Here is a 25,622-nt window from a genome sequence, read left to right on the forward strand (position 1 = left end):
AATTCATGCTTTTGATTGCTAAAATTATATTTTTGGCTTATGAAAGTGAATACAAATTGCGAAAAAGGAGATACAAAGGTCGAAAGGAGAAAGATTGGCATTACACGATATAAATAGTGTCACAAAAAAAAAAAACCACCTCATTTGTGTGTGAAATTGATTTTAGCCAAAAATTGGAGTTACAATTACCTCAAAACGAAGTCACAAGTCCTATGCCGAGCTCCTCTGCTAGCTCGTCCCACAATGGGAGGAGAGTCAATACAACAAGAATAATGGCGATCGTTACCGCTGTTCTCCTCCATGTTCCAACTTCTGACACATCATTCAAGCAAGGCTTCTCTGACGCCCTCTGCATTCAAGTGCACAATTTGCTAAGGAGAATTAGGGATGACAAAAATGGAGATGAGAGAAGGAACAAAAACATCATCCTCTATAAATCCCACCTGGCATATTAGAACGTACAAGCCCCAAGGAAGTGAAAGTGGTCCACCAAGCTACAAAAGAGAAGATCAGAATCAAGTTAGATGCATGATTTAGTCTAATTATATGAATGCCTTCAACAGAATTCATTCAGCATTATATGATTTCATTCTATTATATTCTTGATACTCTTCACAGTCAGGTGGAATTTGAACTAATTGGGGATATATATTTATAAACATGAGTTGGATGAGTTTTGAACACTATATCTTTTGTCTTGATGATATCTTATTATTATTATTTTTATCAGTGTCATTGCATCTCTAAAAGATTAGGCCAATAAATGAGAAATGATCTATCGATTTACATTCTTAACAACGATGATTCAAAATCCTTACAAAGATAGTTGAGAAGGTCAAATAGAGTGCAGCTATTCTACTAACCAGATAAAAACCATAAGATAGCTCAAGGCTACAAGAACACATCGACAACTGAAAAATGATTAAAGGAAAATGACAAGAATCATACCACACCAAGACCAAGCAAGGAGTACGTGGCCAAGCCAAAGCCAAACAATGTGTTTTTACCAAATGCACCCTGTAAGAGATGTGGTGAAGTTATGCCACCAAGGGAGAGAGAAAAATGCAGTTTCTAGAAAATCACACAACATAGAGTAAGAGAAGACGCAACTGAAAAATGGACTGTATCAAACTTTTACGATGGAACAAATGCAAACAAGACAATCCAAGCAGCTGACAATCAAAATGGCCCACCAAATAGAAATGTAATACAAACACGAAATCATCGAATGGTGGATAAATTAAAAAGAACCATATCTTGACATGGGCAAAGTAACAAATGCCACAAATAGAGTTCAGATTTGAAGATAGTAAGAGTTCACTCATGTCCTATAAAATCCTTAATATGTTTCAAAGCTCTAAGTGGCTTCCCAATCCTCCAAATTTGTGAACAAGTTTCTAGGGTTGAAGCATTCTCAATATACAGAGATATATAGAACAAGTACTCAGAACCAACTTAAAAGTGAGGAGAAATGGAGCACCTCTTATATACTAATGAAGCTGTTATTAATTGTATATATTTTAGGCATTCCAGATGACAACTTGTACCTGTATAGCTCTTCCACCATCAAGGCAGCCCACAGGAAGCATATTGAAAGCTGAAGTAGTCAAACCACACCTTTAATAACCGAACAAAGGATTAGTACCCACAAATATCTATGATGAAAGACAGTAAATGAAAATTGTAGGATGCTTCACCAGCCAGCAATTACGAGGGGGTGGATTGAAACATTAGCGGCATGCATAGCTCTGTAAACTCATAGTAGATATATGTTAGTTATATACTGACATTGTAGAGCAAAGAAGATAATCCATAAGAGAAAAACAACTTCATTTTTTGTTAAACCTGACTCTCTGAACTTGGAATAGTTAAATGACATTTTAGAAATTCATTTACAAAGGCAAATAAAGAAAGCAACTGCTACAATACACCTCTGTGATTATAGAGAGCTCTAGCTACTCATAAGGCTGTAGGTATTAAGTACCTTAGAGAACAGTCAGGCAGTTTCTAATTACATTAGTGACCACATTCAAACTGGCATCAAATCAAGAAGAAACAACAGAGAGGGGGAGGTGGGCAGGGAGGAGAACAAAGGCAAGAGGCCTGCCTCAATAAAATTAGATATGTTAACAATGTTTCAAGGTCCAAACATGGTACCTTTTCCTTTGACCTCTTCCATACGAAACAGGGGACCAAACAATAGCCTAACCCTGGTTGGACCAAGAGGCACCATTTAATGGAGTATTGGGATGAACAGAAGCAAAAGGATATGTTAAAGAAGCAAACAACTAACAACCAGAAAAAAACTGTGCAGTCATGGCAGCAATCGGGTAGATTAAGAGATGACACAAAAAGAGAATAGGAATTTACGGTGACCCAATCAATTATGTAACAATATGTGCACTGTAGGTGGGTGAAAAAAAAATCAATTCAGGGCATGCTTTCATAAGAGATACTTTTAAGAGGGTCATTCTGCATTCTGTAACCAACTTAACCAATATCTTTTCTTTTTCTATAAATATAAGATCGCATCAAGATCTAAAGGGAAAAAGCTTACGTGTAACCAAGAGTGGCTCTGCTGATGAGTCCAAGAAGCAGTGAGCCCTGAAATAGCATACTAGGGACTTGCACCAGATCTCCTGCTGCAGCATTATTTGAGGACAACAACAAGCCAACAAAAAACATTGAAAAGGAAAGTGCAGCACCGGCCAATGGACCCGCCATTGAGATGTCAACCTTCGTCCTTCGATCAGGAAGAATAGATTTGAACTACAGGAGTTAATAGTGAAATATGAGCAATATGAGATCAACCTATTTCATTACATGCTATATATAAAGTTAGAAACAAAGCTAGGTGTAAATATAACATTGCTGCACAATGAAAGAAGAAACTACAAAAGTGTGACATGAATTATTAGCAATCCTTATTGTTCTGAAAGTAATTTTCACTTGAATTTCTGTAAACACTGAGAATACAAAGACTAAACCAGTAAATTTAGGCCATATTGGTTGAAAATCATGACTAAACCAGAATCTCTGACACCATTTGATGGAGGACAATTAGCAAAACAGCAGCTTTGGTACATTTTGTTGAAACTTAGGCCATAAACACACAATTAAACCAAAAAAATACAGCTGTGCATATTTTTTGTTCATCATCAAGGAAACTTGTTGAAACACAAAAAAAAACTGCACTGCAACAATAGGTTAGGATAAGGACATGCTAATGCAGGTTACTAGGGCCTTGTAGAAGGCTAAATAGTGAGATTTCAGGTTAAACAAAGTCCACATTATGGTATTTTAAAGTCTAAAAGGCAGTTTGCTACTTCACAACTTCAAATGGAAAAACACTTGGACCAGTGTAATCTGTGGATTGTATAGTCTCACATATGGGCTACAGTTTGGATAGGAAACCAAGACGAAAAGCCCCTCAAGGAAGCAGCCACCATTTAGGCCCATTAAGTGAATGCTCCACAAATAAGCCCCTCAACTAACTATGATCGTAAAACATTCCCTTTGGTTTATAGAATGACATATGACTCGAAACTAGACATAAACTGCACCTAAAAAAGAAGCTATGAATACAAAACCAAAACCTGCACTAAAAGGAATCTAGTTATGACCTAAAAAGCTTGAGTTTATTAATGTCATTATGCTTTTGCGTCATATCTACATAAATACAAGTCAAAGAAGCAATGCAAGAGGCAAACTAATGTCAGTGAGCAGAAGTACTTATACAGCAATAAGCTGCTAGCATGTGCATACTCATTAACAAGAGGCAATGCAGGAGGCAAACCAATGTCAGTGAACAAACAATAAACTTGTGATGTTAATTAACACTACAGATTGAGATTCCTTACAGAGGAAAACCAAGTAATCTCACTTGGAATATTCAGATACTGAGTGAAAAAAAGGAATCGAAGCAGTGTCACCAACATTTGGGATGTCCATAAGAGAACTCTTAAACCAAACTATTGGATAATAGGTCCTTGGCTTTCTTAGATACATAGCACCAACATTCAGAAAAAATATAAATTCTCTCCTCCAGGCCTAATAAACTAAAGCAGTGTCAATGGGAAACAGTTCTAACAAGTAATACTATGTTTTGATGACAAACAAGTACCAACTTTCATTGATGAATCTAAAAATATGAACTTTTCTATGTTGATGGACTTATGATAATTTCAGTTCTCAAACAGGATAGATACTAATAGGAAAGATCTGAACACCAGTAATGTTCAAGTTCTTGAGGTATGAAAAAAAAAATGCATTTTGACTCCTGATACTTTAGAGTTTAAACGTTCGTATCCCTTCATGTGACTTCATTATCTTCTTTTCTTCTCAAATAAATATGGTACTACAATAACAACAATAAAACTGTAAGTTCAAACTATTTGGGGTCGGCTACATAGATCTTTTGCCGTCATTGAGATCGATAAAAAGTCATATGATTAGTTAAGTTCAGATTACTTATATCTTTCTTTATAGTTTCTATTAAAGTCTTTTTAGGTCTTCCTCTGCCTCTCCTCATACCACTAACATTAATCATTTCACTTCTTTTAACTACGACATCCGGAGATCTCCTAGGCACATGCTCATACTATTTTAAACGATTTTCTCTCATTTTATCTTCTATCGAAACGATACTTAGTTGTTCACGAATAAAAATAATTCTTAGATGAAACACATTAATGGAGGAAAATATTGATAACAATTAAGAATATTGTAGTATAATCATAGGAAAGCAACCCCACTTTTCATTGAGTACACCAAATTTACTAATAGGAGGAGCTTTAAGAATTCCACATATAGCAATAAAGCTCGAAGGAAATATAAAGATGCAAAGTAGTTTGGGCAAGATATGCTTAGAAGACTGAAGAAGTCATGATAATGAAATTGAAGAGTTATCATGAAATGCCATAGGCAAAGCAGAAAACAAGCTGGACTCATAAAGCTGGAGATTTTTTAGCCAGATGAATATATGAAAACCAAGTAGGTCATGCTTCGACGTCAACAATTAAGACCTAGAGTCAGGATCAGTCCATTATCCAGAGTTTTGAGCAAAAATAAAAAGGAATAAGAGAATGATAGCGGTATGTTCAACATGTTTATGGGTAAATATGAACCAAGTTTTATGTATACTACAATAGAGTTTGAAAAGGATTTTGTGGAAAATACCTTTGGGTATGTATTGGTGATTGTCTATAAGAAGATGGAAACACTTGCAGTTCTAACCTTTTTATTAAGAAGGATTATACATGATTATCACCTTGAATATTTGATTAATATTTCTAAACCACCATAATACAAGAAACACCCAGATAACTAATATAGACATCTTAGGAGTCCAAATCATGTAAACAGTAACTAGTTTACAGATACAACATAACTAGAACTTTCTTGATAATATATATAATTTTGAGAAACAAATTTAGAAATCCACAACACAATTTATTATGATTCCTTCAAAATGTTGATTATGCCCACCTGAGTAATTGCTCCAAAGCTGCCAAGGGTAATGTTCGGAATCAAGAAAGGAATCCCCAATTTCACTTTCTTTGGAAATGCCGCTAAAAAATGTCCAACCTCCTGCAGAGGATAATAAGATTAATCAGCATAAGCATAATTATCCTAACATGAAGTTTAAGAGATATGCCATTTAAACATGAAAATGACTAAAGATGCATTCAAATTGCACAACAGAGAACAAAGAATTTTCTATTCAAGCTTTCCATGGTTTTTGGTATGACAAAACACAACGTAAACCACATACCTCATAAGCTAGAAATATGATAAGAATATAGGCTGAAAAAAGTGCAGTTTTCTCTACAGTTCAATGAAACCTAACAGAATAACAAAACATGATCACTACCTCCAGTAGCAATGCAAGTAAGACTGAACACTTCCAGCCACATACAAATCAACAACACATGCTTGTGCTGTAAAAAGCTCATCTGAGCAAACACCACAGAGCATAACTTTCATAGTGTTCAGAGACTCCTATGAGTAGATACATTCACATCCTGTTCTTCAGGCAGTTGTCATTATAACAAATATAATAATAATAACAAATAATTAGTTTATTTTGATATTTGAATCAGGGAATCACCGTTATATGTATGTTTATGTACAAGCTCAACTTATGATCCTCAAGTTCCCAAGAGATAATACACAATTATTGACATTGTGAACAAAACACAAACAGCTGCATTTTGTTGAAAGAAAATATGGTAGTGTAATATGTTACTCTCCTGATCTCTTCAATTAATCAACAATCATCACAAAAGAATGATTAAAAAGTAATAAAGTTGATAATTTTCTTTCGGAATGAAATAATGCTTAATCGCATGTGGGAAACTTTAGTTACATGAAATAGCTGAACACCAAGGACACCATATGCCAGCGGTAAAGCAGAATCCACAAAGGGGTACAGAAGCTGCATATCAGGTGGTTCAGTAGCATTTGGATCGGTAAAGTACTTGACTACCTCGGGTGGAAGAGTGTTTATCTGTGCAACGCAACACTTGGGATAGTGATGCTCCAAAAGTTGATAAAAAAAGAACCTCACACATAAGTGCTCGAACTTTCAAGCATAATGTACCTGAGATGCAATTCCTAGCTCTACACAGGAGCCAATAGTTAGCACAAAGAGAAGGAGAGCAATAACATATTGCCATAGTGTAGTGGGTCCTGGCTCAGAAACTTCTTTCCGCAGCAATCCAAAACTTACACGTGGCCCACCACGTGGGTCTAGTCCTTCCGAGTTGGGCTCCTCTACCATAAATAGATTGTACTTGTCCCCAGTAACTTCATGGAGGTGCCGCTGAAGTTTGGCAAAAACATTTTCTCTTTTTCCCCGCAGGTTGCCAAGAAACAGGATACCTTCCCCAAGGTCCCCAAATGGTTCCTCTCTGGTGACCCAAAAAGTTGAGTAGCCAAAAAGTTTTTCTTTAATGAGCTTCACATCAGATGGATCCACCTTCTCTGGTCCAAGCAGTTCCAGAAGCTTGAAAGAATCAACTTGAAAGCTACTATAAACTTGTTCTCCCGAGGATATACTGGGTGTCTGGAAAGAAATCAAGAATAAGTAAATATCAAAAAGCCAAAAGCAACAAGAAAACAATCATACATTCTGAGAAAACTTACGTAGAAAAGACATTACAAATTACCCATCTTTGTCATCTATAGAATTAGCATTAGGATAGCTAACGTGAAGCATGGATCAATCATAGTTCCACAAATTCCAGCAGTGTCATCTTTAGGCCACAATTGTGAGTTCACCCCAGGTGTATAGAGTTTTAATGTACTACGACCAGTAAGGATCTACCAAAAAATATCGACCAAAGACATTCCAAGTATCTTTAACTAGCTAAGTATGTTGATAGCCACATGCCATCTCCCTAATCCAAAGGTACATTGTGTCAGGACTCATAAAGAACAACTCAAGATAACCGCCTTCTAATCTTAGTGACTAGTCTGTGAAACAGTGAAACCTACAGAAAGCATATTCTCAGAAGTCAAAATCATAGTGTGCTCTGTTACTATGTGTTGTACATAAATATCCTGCATTTGAGAAGTCTCTGAGTCTAACATTATGGACCTTTCAGACAACAAGCATCTGGCTTAATACTGTGGTCTCTCTTCCCCGATAATAGTCATACCATATGATGTGCAAATACGACTGGATAGATAGAGAAGTAACACTCCATTGTATGAACACATTATCTGTGTCTTGTGCTTACTTGGTAAATTACACTTCTAATATAAACTGTAGAAGACCATGTAAGACTAAAGCCAGAAACTGTCAAGGTTTGGTGGAGTAGTCAAAATTGTATCAATAAACCCATTGTCCTTGCTACCATGAAAATTTGAAACTAAACTGCAAAAGTGATTTTCGGGCAATAGCTAATGCATCAAATGTTTAATAGTATTGTCCTGTAGCTCAATATAACAGGCACAGTATCTTCGTTAATATACCACTATGTATCTAATTCATGAATTAAAAGAGTGCTATAGGTACTGTATTTTTTTAGTCTGCCATAAGAGATTTCATATTAAATGTCAGGTTCCAAAATAGTTCACAATCATGGTTAACTAACAGCAAAGAGAGGCATACAGAATTTTGATTCTGACTAAGCACTGCTCTAGAATGGCACATATCATTTATAGGAATTAGCTAAGGGCTACCTATAAATTTAGACTACAAACAGCATTAACGAAAAGAAAATACCTTTAATATGCTTTGAAATATATACAATCTAGCATCTTGCACTAAGCATCATTCATTTCTCCTTTTCTTTTATATGATTCAAATTTATAGAGTTCAACAACTAATTAATATCCTATTTTTCTAGTGCATTTTAGCCCTTTGCTAATAGACCTCCCAAAAAAACATGGCCAGTTTAAGGCATTACAATGATTCACTTTACCTACATTTTAGTCGATATAATTCAAAAAAAAAAAAATCAATGATAAATGTAATGCTGCGATGGAAAATAATGATAACCAAAAGGGTTATCCATGCATCTTCTAAAATTTAAAAATGGAAAAGTACTTTAATGTAGATTGATGCTTGATAAATCACGTTTGCGTTTGAAAAAAATATATCATCGTCCAAAGTGATAAACTAATTGGTCAAAAGACCATTTGAAAAAAGAAGAAACATTTCAATCAACTTATTTGGCTTATTTATCGCATAAGTCAATGAGAATCGAAGAAACAGTGAAACTGGTGTACCCTCGAAGGAAACGAAGTCTGGGTCGGCTCCGAGTTCAGGTCCTCGTCGGCAGCAATCTGCTCCACTTCTTCAGTCGACTTACTACTCGGCCCCTTCTCTTCACCGCCGCCATCATTCCCATTTATAGAGAAGCACATAATCCCATCAAAGCGCCTCCTAATTCTCCACTCTTGTACTCTCTTCCTGCACAAAAAGCACAGCTCTCCCGGACTCACCCGCTCCATAACCGAATACCTCTCTCTGCATCTCCCGCCGGGGGCTAACTGGCGGGGCCGCAAGCTCGGATTGAAGAAACAAGAGCTCGGCAGGGTTCCCATGGATGCTCCAATTCCTCCGAAGCGGACGACGACGAAGACCTACGAATCAGCAAGACGGGAGATCGGGGGGGTGGGAAGCGCTCATTGGAGGACGAATTCGAGGGATTTGGGGGTTCCGAATTGCTAGGGTTTCGTCAGGGTTTCCGGATTCGCTTCGAATTCTTGTGGGTCGCAGAGGATGAGGATGAGGAGACCGGAGCAGCTCGAAGCCCGTCCAAATCGTGATTCCCCCGCTGCAGCGATACGTCCAGGGAGATCAAGATAGGGGTCGGAAAGAGGTGCTGTGAGATCTTCCATCACCGTCCATTTAGTCGATGCACGTGTCTTCCTCAACCGATCATTTATTGGATATACACACGTGGAAGTCTTTGATTGGTCGACTGCTTTTGGTTTGGGCTCAGCTGACCGTATCTAAAGATTTTTGTGTGCGTTGCCATCACGTGAAACTTATTTTTGATGTTCTCAGAATAATCACAAATAATATAGTTTGTGGCTTTCAGAAATAGAATTACACATGCAAAATATTCCTCCCAGAATAAATTATTTTCATGCTTTTTCCTCTAAATTAAAGTTAGAGGCTAAATGTTATACTTAATATTAATCCACTTTTATTAATTATTACCTATATTATTTCTACAATCATGTATCAAATCTTTTGCAACGAAAAACAATTATATTATGATATCAACCCAAAAACAATTATAACTTTACGCATCAGACACACAAGGAAAACCACTAAAGAGAAGGAAAAGGAGAGTCAATGTCATGGCTGATCTAAAACTTGTTAGAACTGGTGTCAACCATCGATGACTTGTGGGCCGAGATATTCCACACCATCCATCTTCAAATCCTCTGAAATATCGATTTCTTCCAACCATCCCAGACAATGATCCTTGACTCCATTTTCATCTGAAAAGTGTTCACCAAACTCGGTCAGTGAATGAACAGAAATTATTGGCTCGTGAATCATCAAACTAAGAACTACTTTTATATGTAGTTTTTTTGTTGAAGTAAATGGTTCTAACATATTCAAACTGCTAATCCAGCAGTATTGTTGATGTCTCATAGCTAGGGATAGGATGCCACTCTTCTTCACCAAGAAGATTATAAATACATTGATAACAAATGATAGCTCTGAATGAAGTCAGTATTACGGCACCATGCAGCCAAAGTAGCACACGGTTTTCGGTATTTTATAGAGAAGCTATCTGGGATTCAATGGGCTACATAGAGACAACTACTAAATTCATAAATGTCTCTCCAGGATGAAGTTTAATTTCATTATGAATCAACCTAATTGCTTGGCAATACTAATCATGGAAGTAAGGAGCAACTATGAAGCATATCAGAAGAAACAAACACGGAGTATACGACATGGATACAAGGCAGAAAGACTCGAGGCAACACATGGAAACTGCTTACCGGGATAGTCGCGATAGTATGTAATGTCACGGTCGTCTTCTCTCGAGTAAGGGGGTCCTAGAACGTCGAGCACAGCGCACGGTGTGATGGCTGTGAAGGAATGGATGTTACCTCCAGTTGTTGGATAAAGAATTGAAGTGTCGCAAGGAGCGGTGAAATCAGAATCCACTACCAACTTTGCCGGTCTCACTGCAACACATAGCTTACATTATAAGAAAATGAACTGAAAGATATGTGACATGAAAGAAATCAGAGAGAGAGAGAGAGAGAGAGAGAGAGAGAGAGAGCTCACACTTAGCTGAGGGTGTAGAATCAAGCCAGTCATAAGATCTTATATGCATCGACCCCAGGAGCAGTTTGCTGAAGACAGTCATCCCAGGGTGGTCATGAAGAGGAATCACTGCAGATGGGGGCAAGAAGAATATACACATCTGCAAAGGAAAAGAACATTTTCAACAAGAGTGTGTTAAGCAATTATGTTCATTCTATCAATATTTAAGACTCCAATCAATCCTAATATCTAAGGTTGCTAATAGAAATTTTACCATCATATCTAGACGACCTCAAGGCACAGTTCTTGCAAATTAAACGTTCTAACAAACGTTTCTTGCTTAGGATACAATTTCTAAGAAAGCAAAGCATGTCTCTGGTAACAATTCTATTTTCTCAAGTCTTACCGAAAAGTTTCGGCACTTGTATATCGTGGAATATGTGATCCTTGCTCCTTTGGAAGAACTTTTGGCCTTAAAGAAGAGTATATCTGTGCTTAGGCCGACATCTTCTGGTCTCATTTTATCTGGAGATAAAACATCAGAAGGTTAGTATATATAGCTGATCTCAAGTAAGAGAGAACAGTGTGTAACAAGATTATGCAATTCACGTAATATGCCCGTAAATTAGCATATATTACTAGATCAAGGAATAGTGTGATTCAACCAAAAATCCAGCCCCATGGATCTCATCCATGAAGCAAACAATGACTCGATGCCTGAACAACCGGAGTCTGGATTCAGAAGAAAGCAAAAGCAAAGCCCTATGTATTAGGCCAAACAAATACACAGTGAGATTGGACTGCAAATGTAAGCAAAACAGAGCACGGCAAGATGCTGTAGGTATCACTACAGATTGGTAAAAGAACAATTAGTCACAGATCGAATCTATTGACAATACTCGTCTTAAACGAAACCGAGCAGTTCGATCGAAACGAATTCGCTCAAAGCGATCCAAAGAGGAGGGTTCCCGGAGGAGGATACCTAAGAGAAGCTGCAGCATTTGGACGTCGGCCGGCTCGGGCACCGTGCCGGGACCGTTGAACACCGTCTTGCAGGCCAAGAACAGCCGCTGGATCGCGGTGGAGGTGGCCTGCACCCGCCGCCGTGTTCGCCTGCTACACCCGCGCTTCCTCGCCAGTCTCCCTGCATTCCTCTTCGCTCCCACCGCTCGCTTCTCCTCCTCCCCATTTCTCGTCTCTACTTGCACTTTCATCCGTACCTCGGAAACTCTCTCCAAGACGCAATTTTTCGCACTCAGCACTTCGACTCCGACACCGCGACCCCCCAAGATTCCAACTTTATCGGCTCCGACGATCCAATATCGCAGGAAAAACGAGAAAATGCCGTTCTTGGAGCGATTAATCTCAGAACAAGGATCGCAGCGGAAAAAATATATAGAATTTTGGCGAGAGGAAGGGGGAGGCAGGGAGCGGACATATAAACGTGGGAAGGGAACAGCAAAACCGCGGGCCACTGAAGGAGAAAACCGGACTCCGAGGGATGAAGGGAGAGCAATAGCCCTATAGGTTGGCGAAGGGAAGGCGGTTTAACTATACCGCTTGTTTTCCACTCCTCTCTTCGCGACTCCGCCAATGTTGTTGTTGGCTTCCCCTCCTTCCCGATACAGCATTAAAATTACCGAAACGCCCGTGACGCGAGTAACTCTACGGAAATCCAGCAATTGTCCACAGAAACTGATGACGTTCATGACCCGACTTAAGCCATGACCCAAGACACCGCACCGCCTTGCAAAAGCAGCCCCCTCGGTGCATTCGTTACACAAGTTGTTTGCTCTGTCGTCGCACGTGTAGGTAGTTCCTGGCGTCCACTTATGTTTTGCGGCCACTTTGTCAAACACATCATCGAGCTCGACTTTGCTCGTGTCTCGCGGTGTTCGATAAAATGAGTGATGTACTACTAAACATAGCATCGTCAGGTCATTTGATGATAGTCATCCAATTGTTCTTATCGTACACTAATGATAATAAAAAGCTTAATAATATTCCGCATGTACAAACATACATTTCAAGTTCTTAACCAACATAGGGACAAAAAAATGTCATGTCCAATCTACCGTTTGCAAAGCGATCCTGCGAGATGATTAGTGGTTGGGAGGTCGCACAAGTAACCGCCACGTGTGATGTTATGGAGGCGAGTCAACACTCGATCGAAGTGGGGGCCGACCTCAACCTGCTGCGGTGGGGACGGCGTGGTTTCCATCAAATCTGCGGTCGTGAGGTATTGCCACCCCGAGTTTGGGCTCTTCCACCGTTAGTGCACGTGACGGTCACGATTCGGAGTACCGCCACGTGGCGTAAAACCCATACCTATGGAGACGCGTCCGGCAACAGGAGTTGTCGGGACACGTGGGGAGCTCGTGTTGAACGCTGTGGTCACGATCCAACCACGTGATTTGGACCCACAGTAACGCACGAAGGAACTCGAAAACTGCATGTAGAGTTACGTGGAGGACAAAATAGCATGCACCAAAAACTGTGAGCTGTAGACGTGGATAACGTGGGAGGTGCCGATCTGGCACAGTCACGTGATCTTTTAAAACGCACATGCATCGTACGTAATTATTATTTTATTACTGACTTTTCTTTTTTTAAAGGTATAAATAGAAAGACCTACAAAGATGCAACTATGATCTTATTTTTATGTTTATCACAGATAGATTAGTATTGAAAATACTGAATCAAACGAATCAAGATCTTTATAAGAGTATGCAAGATAAAACCTTTCTGATACTTAAATTAGTAAATGATCTCAAAGGACTTGATAAGTATCGAGTCTATTAAAAATTAATGATGATTTAATCATGATGGCGTACCTAAGTATTTATAGCATGATGGTGATCATGGAATTCAAAGAAGTTGATGTGTATTAGAATTATTAAGTGTATCCTTTCAATTGTGAATTCATTGAATCTGGAAATCACTATATTTCAATTACATCTTTTCACTTCCCTACTATGTTATCTACTTTGTGGATTGAGTACTTTTATTATTATTATTATTATTATTATTATTATTATTATTATTATTATACATATATATATTAAATTGCTTGATATTAATGATAATTAATAATGATTAATTTGAATGGCTTTTGCATGGATGTTAGTGGAACGAACACAAGTAAGGGACTTTAATATGCCAAAAGATTTATGTGTTATATAAAAATCTAAAAGAGCAAATTTGTTCTCTTTCAAGATTGTAACCCTTTTTCATCCATAAACCATGAAACAAAATTACAAATTATTATATTAAGTACAAGGGCTTCTTTCAAAAGAGAGTGCCCCAACTGGGGATAATAATAAAATGGTAGGGGTCATAATTGATATGGCTACAAGCATCATCTTTTTGTTTTTAGTTTGAGGACTAAGGTTACCTATTTTTGTATCTATAATCATTTTTCTTTCACTTAATCTAATAGATTTCGATAGAAATTGTGAGACACAGGTGTTCCATAAGCACAGGCAAAGTTTGGCATTCTTGCAGACTCACACCATATACATTATATCTCATCATCAGACAAACACTTCCCTGTGTTGCTCATGGGAAGCAATTGTTTGTAGATAGTCGGAGGGGAAGAAGTGGTTTGAATGGCTTTTGCAGCTCAACAATCTTGTGGAGGACAGAGTGGTTTATAGTCCTGCAGTTGTTTTTGGCAATACTGTGTGTCAATGTGTCGTCGGAAAGATGAGAGGATTCCTCCATCCCTGGCTGTATCCGTAGATGCAAGTTGATGCCTGCAGTAGACTTTGGCAGTCTTGTGCTGCCAGTCACATACATGTTCAAGGAGAAAGTAGCCTCCTTATTGATGTTAGCTGTTGGCCACAAGCCCTTGTTTCTGGTCATTCATGCCTTGCTAAGAACTCTTAATATGTAATACACATACAAAAGGTAAGAGAAAATAGAAATATTTATCATCTTAACATGTCAAGGAATAAATACAATATCTACATGATTAGAAAAAAAATTAAAGAATTATTACTCATATATTTAGAGAAAAAATAGTGTAACCTAATCGGTTAGCGACTTATGCTCGTAACACCAAATCATCTCGGAGGATTGAAGATTAATCTTCTTAGTTTCTTTATTCACTTTGCTGTAATGCAAAAGTATACTTTTTCATTCAGATTATTAAAATTTATTTTTTATTTAAAAAATATAATATAAGCAGATATATATAAAATAGAAAATATATAATGAAGAAAATATATACAAAGATTATGAGGGGCATTTATGAGATTACAAAAAATAAAAACAAAAGACACTTTTAGAAGAAAAAAAAACCCAAAATAGAGTTTTCTTTAAGAAAATCACTCATCTATTATATATATATATATATATATATATATATATATATATATATGCCATGCAAGATCTTAAACTAAAAGTAAACCATAAAGTTTGTCACTAGAAGCAACTTTGCAAGGGAAATGGAAAAAAAGAAATTTTGTCATAAATTTTAATTTTTACAGAGAAAAGTTCTATAATAAAATATATTATTTTCCCAAAACATATGGAAAAAAAATTGTGGCCTTAATTATAAGCCAACACACCTGTAGTGCTTAACCAGCAAGTCAGGAAGAGCAAGTTGGTGCTTTTACATAAATTTCCCTTTAAATTTTGAAAATAACATATTTACCCCTATCCAATCTAATATAGCATTTGTCTCCCTCCATATTTATTTTTACAGCCTCCGATTCCTGCCACCTTCCACCCAATAAATTCATAATAACTATTCTTAATCATGGTTACTATGAGTTCTAAAAATATTAAAATTAAAATGTTCTTTAATACTTTCATTCAAAACTTAACCTTAAACGGGTAAACTAATATCCAAAAATATATTTCATATTTTTAAATAATATTGATATTATTTGAATTTTCTTGGTTATTATGCTATTGATTAACTATTATTAAAATAAAAAAATTATTCTTTAATACTTCCATCGAAAGCTTAATCTTAAAGGGGTAAAAGAATTAAAATACTATTATTTAAATTCTATCTTATATTTTTTTGAATAACATTTTTAATATAATTTGAAGTTTTCATCGTTTATTATTATGCAAATGATAGTTGCGTATTAAACTAAAAATTAAGGGGTAAATATGCGATTTTGTCCTTTTAAGTTTCACCTCCGTTGAATCGCAGTTCCCTTGGAAGCACGCGTTTCGTATCTCTTTCTTTCTTCGTATCTGCTTCTTATTTCGATCCCCACGTCCGCGGCGACGCTCCCGGGACCCAACGAGGATCTCAAGGCTGCCGATCGACTCTCCGGCTGTCCTTTCGTAGAATCCCTCGAGTTGAGCTCTCCGGTAATCCTCGAGTTTATCTCGATCTTGCTTTTCTGCTCAACAAAGATCCATTAAATGCGTTATTTTTCCCCTTTTTGTGCTTTGAATTATTCAGGTCTTCTGATGTAGTGTCATTTTTTCTGTTGATCGGCGGTTAGGTTCTTTCCTTCTTTGTTTCTTTATTTTCTTGGTGGTGTGTATGTTTCGCTTGGTTGTTGTTTTGGACATCAGATCTAGGGTTTAAATTCGTGTTTTGGGTTAGGGTTTCTTGATCGAGGCAAGATTGGAACTACTTAGATCTACATGGATTTGGTGGTGGAGATGGGTAAAAGGGCCATGCGTCATGACACCAATCTACCACAATTCAGATACTTTTACACCTAATGTGGACACGAATTACGAAAAGCAATTGTCACGCGTCTCCCCCATGCAGCTGCCTCGGATCTTGTTCTTTGCTGTATTAATTGGTTGTGGAATAGACCCTTCTGAAGTATTTACATACATTTCGACGGATTGCTAATTTGGTGCAGGAAGGTCAATTTGTATCATACATTATTCCTTTCGGATTGTATAATTTGACATCATGATGTTCTCTAAGGACAAATGTGCTCATCATCAATATAAGATGTATTGGTTTTATCTTTTCTATAATTTTCTTGTTGGGACTTTGTTGTTGTTGTTATATGATAGTTGTGTTACCAAGCAAACCAACGGTTCATGCTAGTCATTTCCTGCCCATTTGGTGTGACACTTATGTAGTTTCAAAAGCCAATTACATTTTTATTTTAATATTTGGAATTTTCTTGATGTTTGTATTGATCTTTTGCTTATTTTGATGATCACTTAATATTGGATTAGCATTGGATGCTGCTCGAAGCCTTTCAATTGATTCATTATTTTAATATTTTATTTAAGAAATATACTTAACTTCTATTTTTCTGCTAACCATGCTATCTCATTTAAAAATATGCACCTATGGGAAGTTCCTATTAAGCATAGACACAATAATGTGCAGACAAGCTCACATGGCTAATCTTAAAAAGTAGTATACACACATCATGTTGCAAAAATATTTTTAATTAATTTATTCAAAAAGAGATATTTTTTACTGCATAGACACTCTAATATTCAAAAATTTATTCAAAAAGATATATGTATCCTATAAGAAGCATGGAAATCATTAAAATGTACTTTAAATTAATGCAAAAAACATTATGAATGTTGCAAAAATAAATTTTTATTAATTAACTCAAAATATTTTTTATTGCTTAAACACTCTATGATTACTATATATGATCCAATGGGAAGCATAACAATTATTAGAAAAAGTACTTCTAATTCATGCACAAGACATTATGAAGATATACTAAGTTAAATATCTGAAGCACAGATGTGTAACCAATACTGACATCTCAAGATCTAATGTAGAAGGACACCATATTATACATAAACAGTAATGTAATCATCTTTATGTTTTTAGTTTCTCGGCCACATCTCAGGAAGTATAAGAATCATAATGTCTGACATGGAAATGACACATTTTAGTCTTTTTGCTTCGAAAGAGAAATTTGAACTCCTCTTTTCCTGGTTCAGTTGCTTGGCCTTACGGGTTCAAAATCTTTATTTAACTTTGTATCTTACTCTGCACTTCTTAATATCTTGGGTAGGCCTATCATTAAAAATTCAAATCTAAATGAAAAATCTTAAACCACTTTAGTTGATGATCTTGATTGTTATCTGATCAGGATAGTGTTTAGATTTCAGAAGTTATATTATGTCTACTTTTTAGCTTCTGATAAATATATAACATAAGCACCAATAAGCATCATGTGCACAGATGTTGTCCTTTAGAAAGGCAGCGTGTAGATGCAACTGTGAAACAGTGAAAGTATCCTATAAGTTGTAGATTGAGTTCTTTCTTAAATCAGCTTGCACTGGTTGCAGATATATATTCCACAAATTTGTTACCTGCCTTGCATCTATATTTTGGATTTTTGCAGTGAATATTTTGACCTCTTTGAGAGTTCAGCAGCTGATTTGGAGTTGTTCGGTTGGCCCTGGAGTTCTTTATTTCATCTACTTTTGTTTGCTTAGAATTTCCTAAATAGTCAAAGTTTAGCTTGGAGATATTAATTGTTTCAAGAAGTTGATTATCTAAACTAAAAGCTTCTGTTTTAATATTTTCCAATGCTACCTCTTCATGTGATGTTAGTCTAGTGCCTAATAATTATTTCTATATTTCTAATCTCTGTCCTTTGATGCACAGGTAGTTCTGACTGTCATTTTGATTCATAATCTTCTTTGCTTCTTATCCTCGTGGGTGAAGATGGTAAAGTTGACAATGATAGCACGGGTTACTGATGGCCTACCTTTAGCAGAAGGATTGGATGATGGTCGTGACCAGAAAGATGCTGACTTCTATAAGCAGCAAGCAAAACTTTTATTCAAGAACCTCTCAAAAGGTCATTACGAGGCTTCTAGAATGTCCATTGAGACTGGTCCATACTTTTTCCAGTATCCTATGGTGGTTATTTTTCTTAATGTCTCTGACATCTAGAAAGTGTCTCTTAATGCTCACTTTGAAGTGTGGTACTTTTTTACTTTACTTCTCCTTGACTCAGCTGCTCAGCTACATTATTGAGGGTCGTGTTTGTTACCTGACAATGTGTGACCGTTCTTACCCTAAGAAGCTTGCTTTCCAATACTTGGAGGACCTCAAGAATGAATTTGAGAGGGTCAATGGGAGTCAAATTGAAACTGCTGCAAGACCATATGCTTTTATCAAATTTGGTAAATTTTCCTCTACAACAGTTTTTATCATCTTATTTTCAGTACTGTCATTCTGATGTTCTATTGTTTTTGTTTTTTCCATATGTAGATACTTTCATACAGAAGACCAAGAAACTTTATTTGGACACCCGCACCCAGCGTAATATGGCAAAGCTGAACGATGAACTATATGAAGTCCACCAAATAATGACTCGCAATGTTCAGGAGGTTCTTGGTGTTGGTGAAAAATTAGACCGTAAGTTAACTTACTCTTTTACATCTGATGTTTGTTAGCAATTTGTGACAAATAGTGAAGATATCATGGTAAAAAATTTCTTATCCCATGCTAACATTCAAGCATATTGCAAAAAGTCCATTACAAGATTGAAGTATCAAAGTTTAAAACCATACCTAACCTTCAAAATTTATCTTATAATCCAACCTTGAAATTCACAAACAAAATATTTGCTCAACTGTGTTATCATCTTTGATGAAGTTATATTTTTTGAAGTTCTTATAACACAATGATACAAAGATTTTAATAATTGGGGAAAAGTTCACATAAGAATAATCTTTTCTTGCCTTACTTTTTAATGTAAACAAGAAAGTGGATATCCCATCCTGAGTGGATTGTGTGTCAAATTACATCATAGAACATTTTTTTGTCAATGCCAAATACGCAAGAAGCACCTTATGAGGTCCTAAGATAGGAATTTTAGTCTTGCGAAAGAAGATGTTACTGACCCCTGGGCTGAAACCTTGTTGATTACACAAACTTTTGTTTGGACAACCAGATCAAGTTTTTATCTTCTAGAAGAAGATGGAGCGCTGACATTGAACTCTTTTAAGTATATGCATTTGGCATGTAACTTTATGACTCATTCTCTTTCTACAAGTTACTGTCTTTTAAAGCAGAAATTTGTCCCAAAATCTTGAAATCAGAAAAACTTGAGTAAGAATTATTCAAACATTGACAATTTATGCTGGAATTAGAATGCTATTCATTCGATGATCATGTGAATTATTTGTTCCTTCATTTTGAAAATATAGCGTAGGCAGCACACAGGTGGAATGATTCGTTTCTCATAAGATACCTTTTGCATTGGCAACAATCATCATGAGCATTTATTGTCAATCATAATATTTGAAGTTTTTTTTCTTTTCTGATTTTAATGGTTCAATGACTAATATATGATCTTGTGCTCTCATTTATCAGTTTGTTGAGTTATACTTTTGAAATTTATTTTTTAAAAAGAAAATAAATATGTACTTCTCATTGAGAGAAAATACTATTCAGAAATAATTAACTTATAGAAATTTTGCTATGTAATTCCTGAAAGCTTTTGATGGCATCCTGCAGAGGTCAGTGAATTGTCAAGCAGGTTGACATCTGAGTCTCGAATCTATGCTGACAAAGCAAAAGACCTAAATCGACAGGTAAGCATATGATAAGTCATGTTCACCAGTTCTATTTCTTACTGTTTATTCATGTAGATATACCATAGAATCTTTTGAAGTACAAGTTGCATGCCTTTTAACTTATCTTCTACCATTAACCGTTATTTAGTAATATATATCTTCTGACCATTATTCATACACTATGCTGGTTAAATATATAAGGTTGGAAAACCATTTTCTTAGGATAATTTTCTTTTGTTGATTTTTAAACAACATGGTCCACCTTTGTAAGTATTGCATTGCAAATTTCAGTGCGTAGGATAGTGCCCCTCTACCTTGCATATGCAGCCATGTGAAAGATGATTATGATGTATACCCTTTGGTGAAGCCTTTATGAACTTCAATCAACAGTGGCAAGGCTTGAAACCTGTGCCTCAACATAGGAAAGACTAAAAAGCTGTGCCTCAATTTTAGTGAAGGTTCAAATGCTTAGCCTGAGCCTTGCATCAAATTACACCTTTGGTGTTGTGAGGGCTTGGTATGTACGTATTGTATCTTGGAGACTAGGTCTTGAAAGTTTGAGGCCTTGACTTCTCTGAGAGGTACCTGAGTTAACGGGGTTGAAGGGCCATGATTATACCACAAATTTTCTCAAGTCGCTTGCCTTCTAGAACCGGAGCTTTTTAACTAGGGTTTGCGTAAAACAATTTCCATGAATTTTAAGAAAATTTCTTGTTCAGGAAAATTAATACAATCATCCAGGGTCAATTAAGTTTTGAATTTGTGTGCTTACTAGTAAATGTTAATAAGGTCTGTTGACAAGTACATGTTAATAAGTTGTCTACCATTTGGGACCATATTAGCCTTTACAGACCATCTAGTTGAATTTTATGAAAATCGTCAGTGACATCTGAACTGAGTGAGACCAAATTTCCGTATGGACACTACTTATACCTGTTTTCCTGCCTTATTTGTGTGTAAAGCCAGGTGACTGGAGAGGCAGAAGGAAGCATGGGGCCACCGGTTGGTCCTGAAGCAGCCTCTCCAATTGCATGTCTTTACTGCAAACAAGGAAGGAGAAAGGGGAAAAGGCTCTTTGTTTTCAATTTTGGACTTCTGCATAATGTGGCCTTGATGGCCCTTTAGCTCTCTAATATCCAACGTCATTGTTGAAACATAAAGGTTTAAGTCCTTGAAAACATTGCCATCAATATGTTGTAGAAACTATCAGGGAACATCCTGAAAAGCATTGGATAAACAAACACTAAGATTTGAGTGATTATACCATTATAGAATGGCATTTCACTATAGTGCTTCAGATTTTGTGTTTGACAACCTCCGTGGATAATGCGGTAACAGCTGAGTGTTGTACATCTGGTTTGATGCTCTGATAACCTCGCATTGGGAATTAATGGCAAGTTGGAAAAGTATACAACATTAGATGAGTCTTTAAATACTTGCCATGTTTCTAGGCTTGTTATATTCAAGTTTATGGCAATAGTTCTATCACATTGGTTGCACAATACATATCACAGTTAACCTAATAATAAAGATGGCGGGATTGACGTCTCTGTGGGAAATAGCTTCTCATAGATGACATAAAAGACACATCATAACATAGAGCCACCACCAAGTTATGGGTCTTACAAGCTGCCCACTAGCAAATGATTCTGGGAGTCATGTTGGTGGACCTTGATCATGACATTAAGCTTTTGAGTGTCTTTGAGCATGGATGTAGTGATGCCTCAATTACTAACATTGGACTAAAGATGAGCCAATAACTAATAAATTGGTCATACATTTTGAGCATGTTGTTTTAAGCTAGTAACATCTGAGTTGTAAAAACAAAAACATCTGAGTTGTTGGGTTAATATAACTCTATCAAATCTGATCATTAAAATTAAAATTAGAGCTGTGTGGTACTTCTAAATGTTAATTGTATGGTGCAAGACATTTATAATTGTAGCAGGCCATTTATAAATGTATGCACATGTATGAGATAAGTGGGTCTAAGAAGGGAAAAGGTTAATGATGCAAAAGGCACGTTATGATTTGAGTTAATGGTTGGACAACGAAAATCATGGTATGAGATCATGGACTGCATTGGTTGTTGCCAATCTTTATTTGCATGAAAATGAGCATTTTGGCAAACGAAAACCTTTCTAAGTTAAAATGGTGGACAGTAATAATTTGTTTTAAAATTCAGCTTCATAGTATCAGGTACATGTGTGGATGCTTAGGTAAGCAAACAGATAATTAAGTCTATTAGCAATGTTAAAGTTGCCATAATGATGGAAGGGACCCCTACTATTTGCTTTCTAATAAAGGAAAAGTAAGCTTCCTCTACACCACACATTTATGGCCATATATCTAGGATTTACATTGGTAATGTCTTGAGTGTCAGCAGATGTGTTTTTTTTTACTGTTGCATATACATGTGTGTGTGTGTGTGTGTGTGTGTGTGTGTGTATAAGAAGTGGCACGACCGAATTCTGAAGTGTGGATAATGGTTAGATGGTTGTGGGCATTTGAGGGAGGACGATTTGCTACTTCATGCATTTTTACACATGTAATCTATACACTTAATTGCACAAATTGGTACATGACATGAAACTTTTGAATGCGTCTGTGTGCTATGATTACTGACTGAATTTGGATCCTGCTTGATGACAGGCTTTGATTCGAAAATGGGCTCCTGTTGCCATTGTGCTCGGAGTTGTCATGCTTCTGTTTTGGGTTAGGAAAAAGATATGGTGACTACTGATCAGATAGCATCAACGTCTCTCTGCATTATGTGCCATTTCTTTGGTGTTGCTCGTATAGGTATCCTTCTCGGCTACTAGGTGTTATAATGAGTTTTCCATGGCGATGGAAGCACAGACAGATGCACTCGTTTTCCAAATGATGAGAATACATCAGGTGCAAGAATCAGTAGACTACTAAACATTTTCCAGGGATTCAGTATATACATTATGGAGATTGTTGCTCCCGAAATCTATTTCTATATCGTCTTCAATTTTTGGGACATCATGCAAAATTTTTAAGGTTACATCGAGCTGATTTTTCAACATTTTTGAGAAAGCTGCTACCATCGTTATGTTTGTGTTGCATTCCCATTATACCATTGTGGCATCCGCAATCTTCTGAGTCCACTGCTTGTCCTGCAAACTTCCGAGATAATTGGTTGCGATTAAGCGACCACAAACTATGCGATAGTGGCAGTCGATATGATGTGGTGTGACTGTGCCTGTTTTATGGGTGGATTAGCATAATGTTGTTTTATCATATACACAGTTATTTTTTAGGGTATATCAGTGTTGCGATCTTGAATGCTGCTATAGTTTAAAATTAAAATTTTTTTTGGACGGGTCTTTTCCAATATAAAATGCTGCTGTTGTTATCGACCCTCGGCATACTGCTGTGACATTCCTCTACTGGAATTTATTTGGTTAATTTTATCCCCAGCAAAAATAACTTTCAATTTGTGAAAGTTTACTGTAGATTTTCTCTTTTACTAAATCTTTATTTTGCCCTTAAAAAAGTCCTGTCTACTATTTTTTTTGTTTTCTTATTTTGATTTGATTCAAGATGAAAAGAAAGTGCACCAACTGGGAACCGTCCAATTTTTATTTCACTTTTGAGAGGCAGATAATAAGTATTTAATATATATAAAAAATTGTGATAAAAATTAAATGAATATCGTTAATTACAGTACGTTAATCACATTATGCAGAGATAAGCCTGGTGCTGGTATTTTATTATAACAACAAGTTTATGATAATATAAGCATAATGTTTATAATTCTCTCTCCTTTTGGAAACCATGGACAATCATAAATATCTGTATTTATCATCATATTATGAATGAATAGGGTGAATAAGCCACTGGTTGTCCCATTTTCATTTCTTTTCCATAGCATTTCTACTCTTTATGCTTTATTTTTCCTCCCAACTCTTTACAATCGGTTCTTTCTTGGCTTGATTCAATGCGTTAAGAACCGGTCCGATGAAGTCAGCGGAACCACAAAAAATATAAGAATATGAAATAAAAAAATGATAAATTTCTTTAAAAATTAAGAAAATATTATGGAAATCATAAAAATTATATAATCTAAGTCCTCCTCTTTAAAATAATATTTAGCATATAGAAATATTAAAATATTTTTAATTGATGTTATATATATATATATATATATATATATAATATTACATCAAAATTTGAAGCTAGTTTGAGTTTATTCGAATCGATTCAAAATTTCTTGAAACAAACTTAAACCACGAAAAAGATTTAAAAAATCGAAAAAGGTGAAAAAAATCTTCAACTTTTTGAGGGATAAAATTCGAAATTTAGTAAAAACGCTCTACAGAGAAAAAAAAAAAAAAAAAAGGAAAATGGGCGCTCTCAGGAAAACAAAAATAAAAAACACACATTTCTTCAAGAATTTGCTTAAATAAATATAATTAAAATATTAATAATATTAAGCGTATTAACATAATTTATTCACGATGAGACGGACTGATTAAGAAAACCACATATCATTAGCCTTTTTATAATAGCCCAAGAATAATATTATATTCCTAATTTTGACTCCTAAAGACACTAAAATGGTTTTAGTAGCACAGCTACAACAGATTTAAGTAAAACCTACCTCATTCAGACCAATTATTGTCCATAGTTTCTTGTCTACGGCAAGACGAGTGACCTCTAAACCTCTAAACAGTGGCACACTATATATGTCTTATCTCCTTTTGGCTTTCAGTTCGATATGGAGTTAAAAACTCTCTCTCTCTCTCTCTCTCTCTCTCTCTCTCTCTCTGATTCCAAGTACCGAAAACGCCGAACCCAATCTTCCCTTTGGTTCAAAAAATATATCATCACTCTTGAAGTTATTGACCTCATCACCTTTGAGTGTATTCTCCCACAAAATACATCATTTTTTTTTGTTTTTTTGGGTGATATTTCATACTTGCTTTCCTCTCCTCTCGTAAGTATTTGTTTAAAGAGGTCGAGATGACTACCGACAGTAACTCACATTAGGATTGTGATGTTTTTCCAAACACAATGTACGTGAAATGAGTCGAATAAAGTCAAAGCAATGAACGACTCGTAGAGTCTTGTTGTCTCGTCCGATGATGCACTCGAACTACTTGTCATCTATTATGTAGTCTTTATATAACATTTGCGAATATATTCACATATAACTAAGGAAGTTAATGTGTTAGGCTCCATTTATATCGACCGTCAAAATTTTCAGAATATAAACTTGCTAGTGACGGAAAATTAAATTGTACTAAACTCGTGTAGTTTCATAATAATAATAATAATAATAATATATATAAATTATTCTGTCAGAACAACGGATAATTATTTATCTTTAATATTTTGATATTTATATTTT

General features: G+C 36.0%; 3 protein-coding genes across 10 annotated transcripts; 1 reads left to right on the forward strand and 2 right to left on the reverse strand.

Annotated features, from left to right (window-relative positions):
• Window positions 1–71: 71 nt before the first annotated feature.
• Window positions 72–9,310, reverse strand: LOC103989443 (probable zinc metalloprotease EGY1, chloroplastic). 7 transcript variants are annotated; one of them, XM_018828158.2, is made up of 11 exons: window positions 8,737–9,308; window positions 6,602–7,066; window positions 6,368–6,508; window positions 5,488–5,589; window positions 2,706–2,769; window positions 2,558–2,642; window positions 1,698–1,748; window positions 1,548–1,617; window positions 949–1,017; window positions 444–494; window positions 72–349 (listed from the first exon to the last, which is right to left on the reverse strand). In XM_018828158.2, exons 1-11 carry the CDS (start codon window positions 9,052–9,054, stop codon window positions 191–193), a joined length of 1,575 nt encoding a protein of 524 aa, XP_018683703.2. In that variant the 5' UTR covers window positions 9,055–9,308; the 3' UTR covers window positions 72–190. The 7 variants fall into 7 exon arrangements, with proteins under 7 accessions (XP_018683703.2, XP_064970442.1, XP_009406557.2 ...); XM_065114370.1 differs by lacking the exon at window positions 1,698–1,748 and having other exon boundaries at window positions 8,737–9,309; XM_009408282.3 differs by having other exon boundaries at window positions 2,558–2,769; window positions 8,737–9,305.
• Window positions 9,119–12,162, reverse strand: LOC135615607 (plant cysteine oxidase 2-like). Its single transcript, XM_065114373.1, has 5 exons — window positions 11,730–12,162; window positions 11,154–11,272; window positions 10,769–10,907; window positions 10,477–10,665; window positions 9,119–9,963 (listed from the first exon to the last, which is right to left on the reverse strand). The coding sequence occupies exons 1-5, from the start codon at window positions 11,959–11,961 to the stop codon at window positions 9,851–9,853; spliced, it is 792 nt and encodes a 263-aa protein (XP_064970445.1). The 5' UTR covers window positions 11,962–12,162; the 3' UTR covers window positions 9,119–9,850.
• Window positions 12,163–15,929: 3,767 nt separating this feature from the next.
• On the forward strand, window positions 15,930–23,294 carry LOC135581247 (25.3 kDa vesicle transport protein SEC22-1). Of its 2 annotated transcripts, none has more exons than XM_065114374.1 (6): window positions 15,930–16,078; window positions 18,324–18,571; window positions 18,687–18,847; window positions 18,936–19,082; window positions 20,187–20,263; window positions 22,898–23,294. In XM_065114374.1, exons 2-6 carry the CDS (start codon window positions 18,384–18,386, stop codon window positions 22,979–22,981), a joined length of 657 nt encoding a protein of 218 aa, XP_064970446.1. In that variant the 5' UTR covers window positions 15,930–16,078; window positions 18,324–18,383; the 3' UTR covers window positions 22,982–23,294. The 2 variants fall into 2 exon arrangements, with proteins under 2 accessions (XP_064970446.1, XP_064970447.1); XM_065114375.1 differs by lacking the exon at window positions 22,898–23,294 and adding an exon at window positions 21,208–21,435.
• The last annotated feature ends 2,328 nt before the right edge of the window (window positions 23,295–25,622 follow it).

The sequence above is a fragment of the Musa acuminata genome, chromosome BXJ2-6 (assembly GCF_036884655.1).
Source record: "Musa acuminata AAA Group cultivar baxijiao chromosome BXJ2-6, Cavendish_Baxijiao_AAA, whole genome shotgun sequence".
Classification (NCBI taxonomy): domain Eukaryota; kingdom Viridiplantae; phylum Streptophyta; class Magnoliopsida; order Zingiberales; family Musaceae; genus Musa; species Musa acuminata.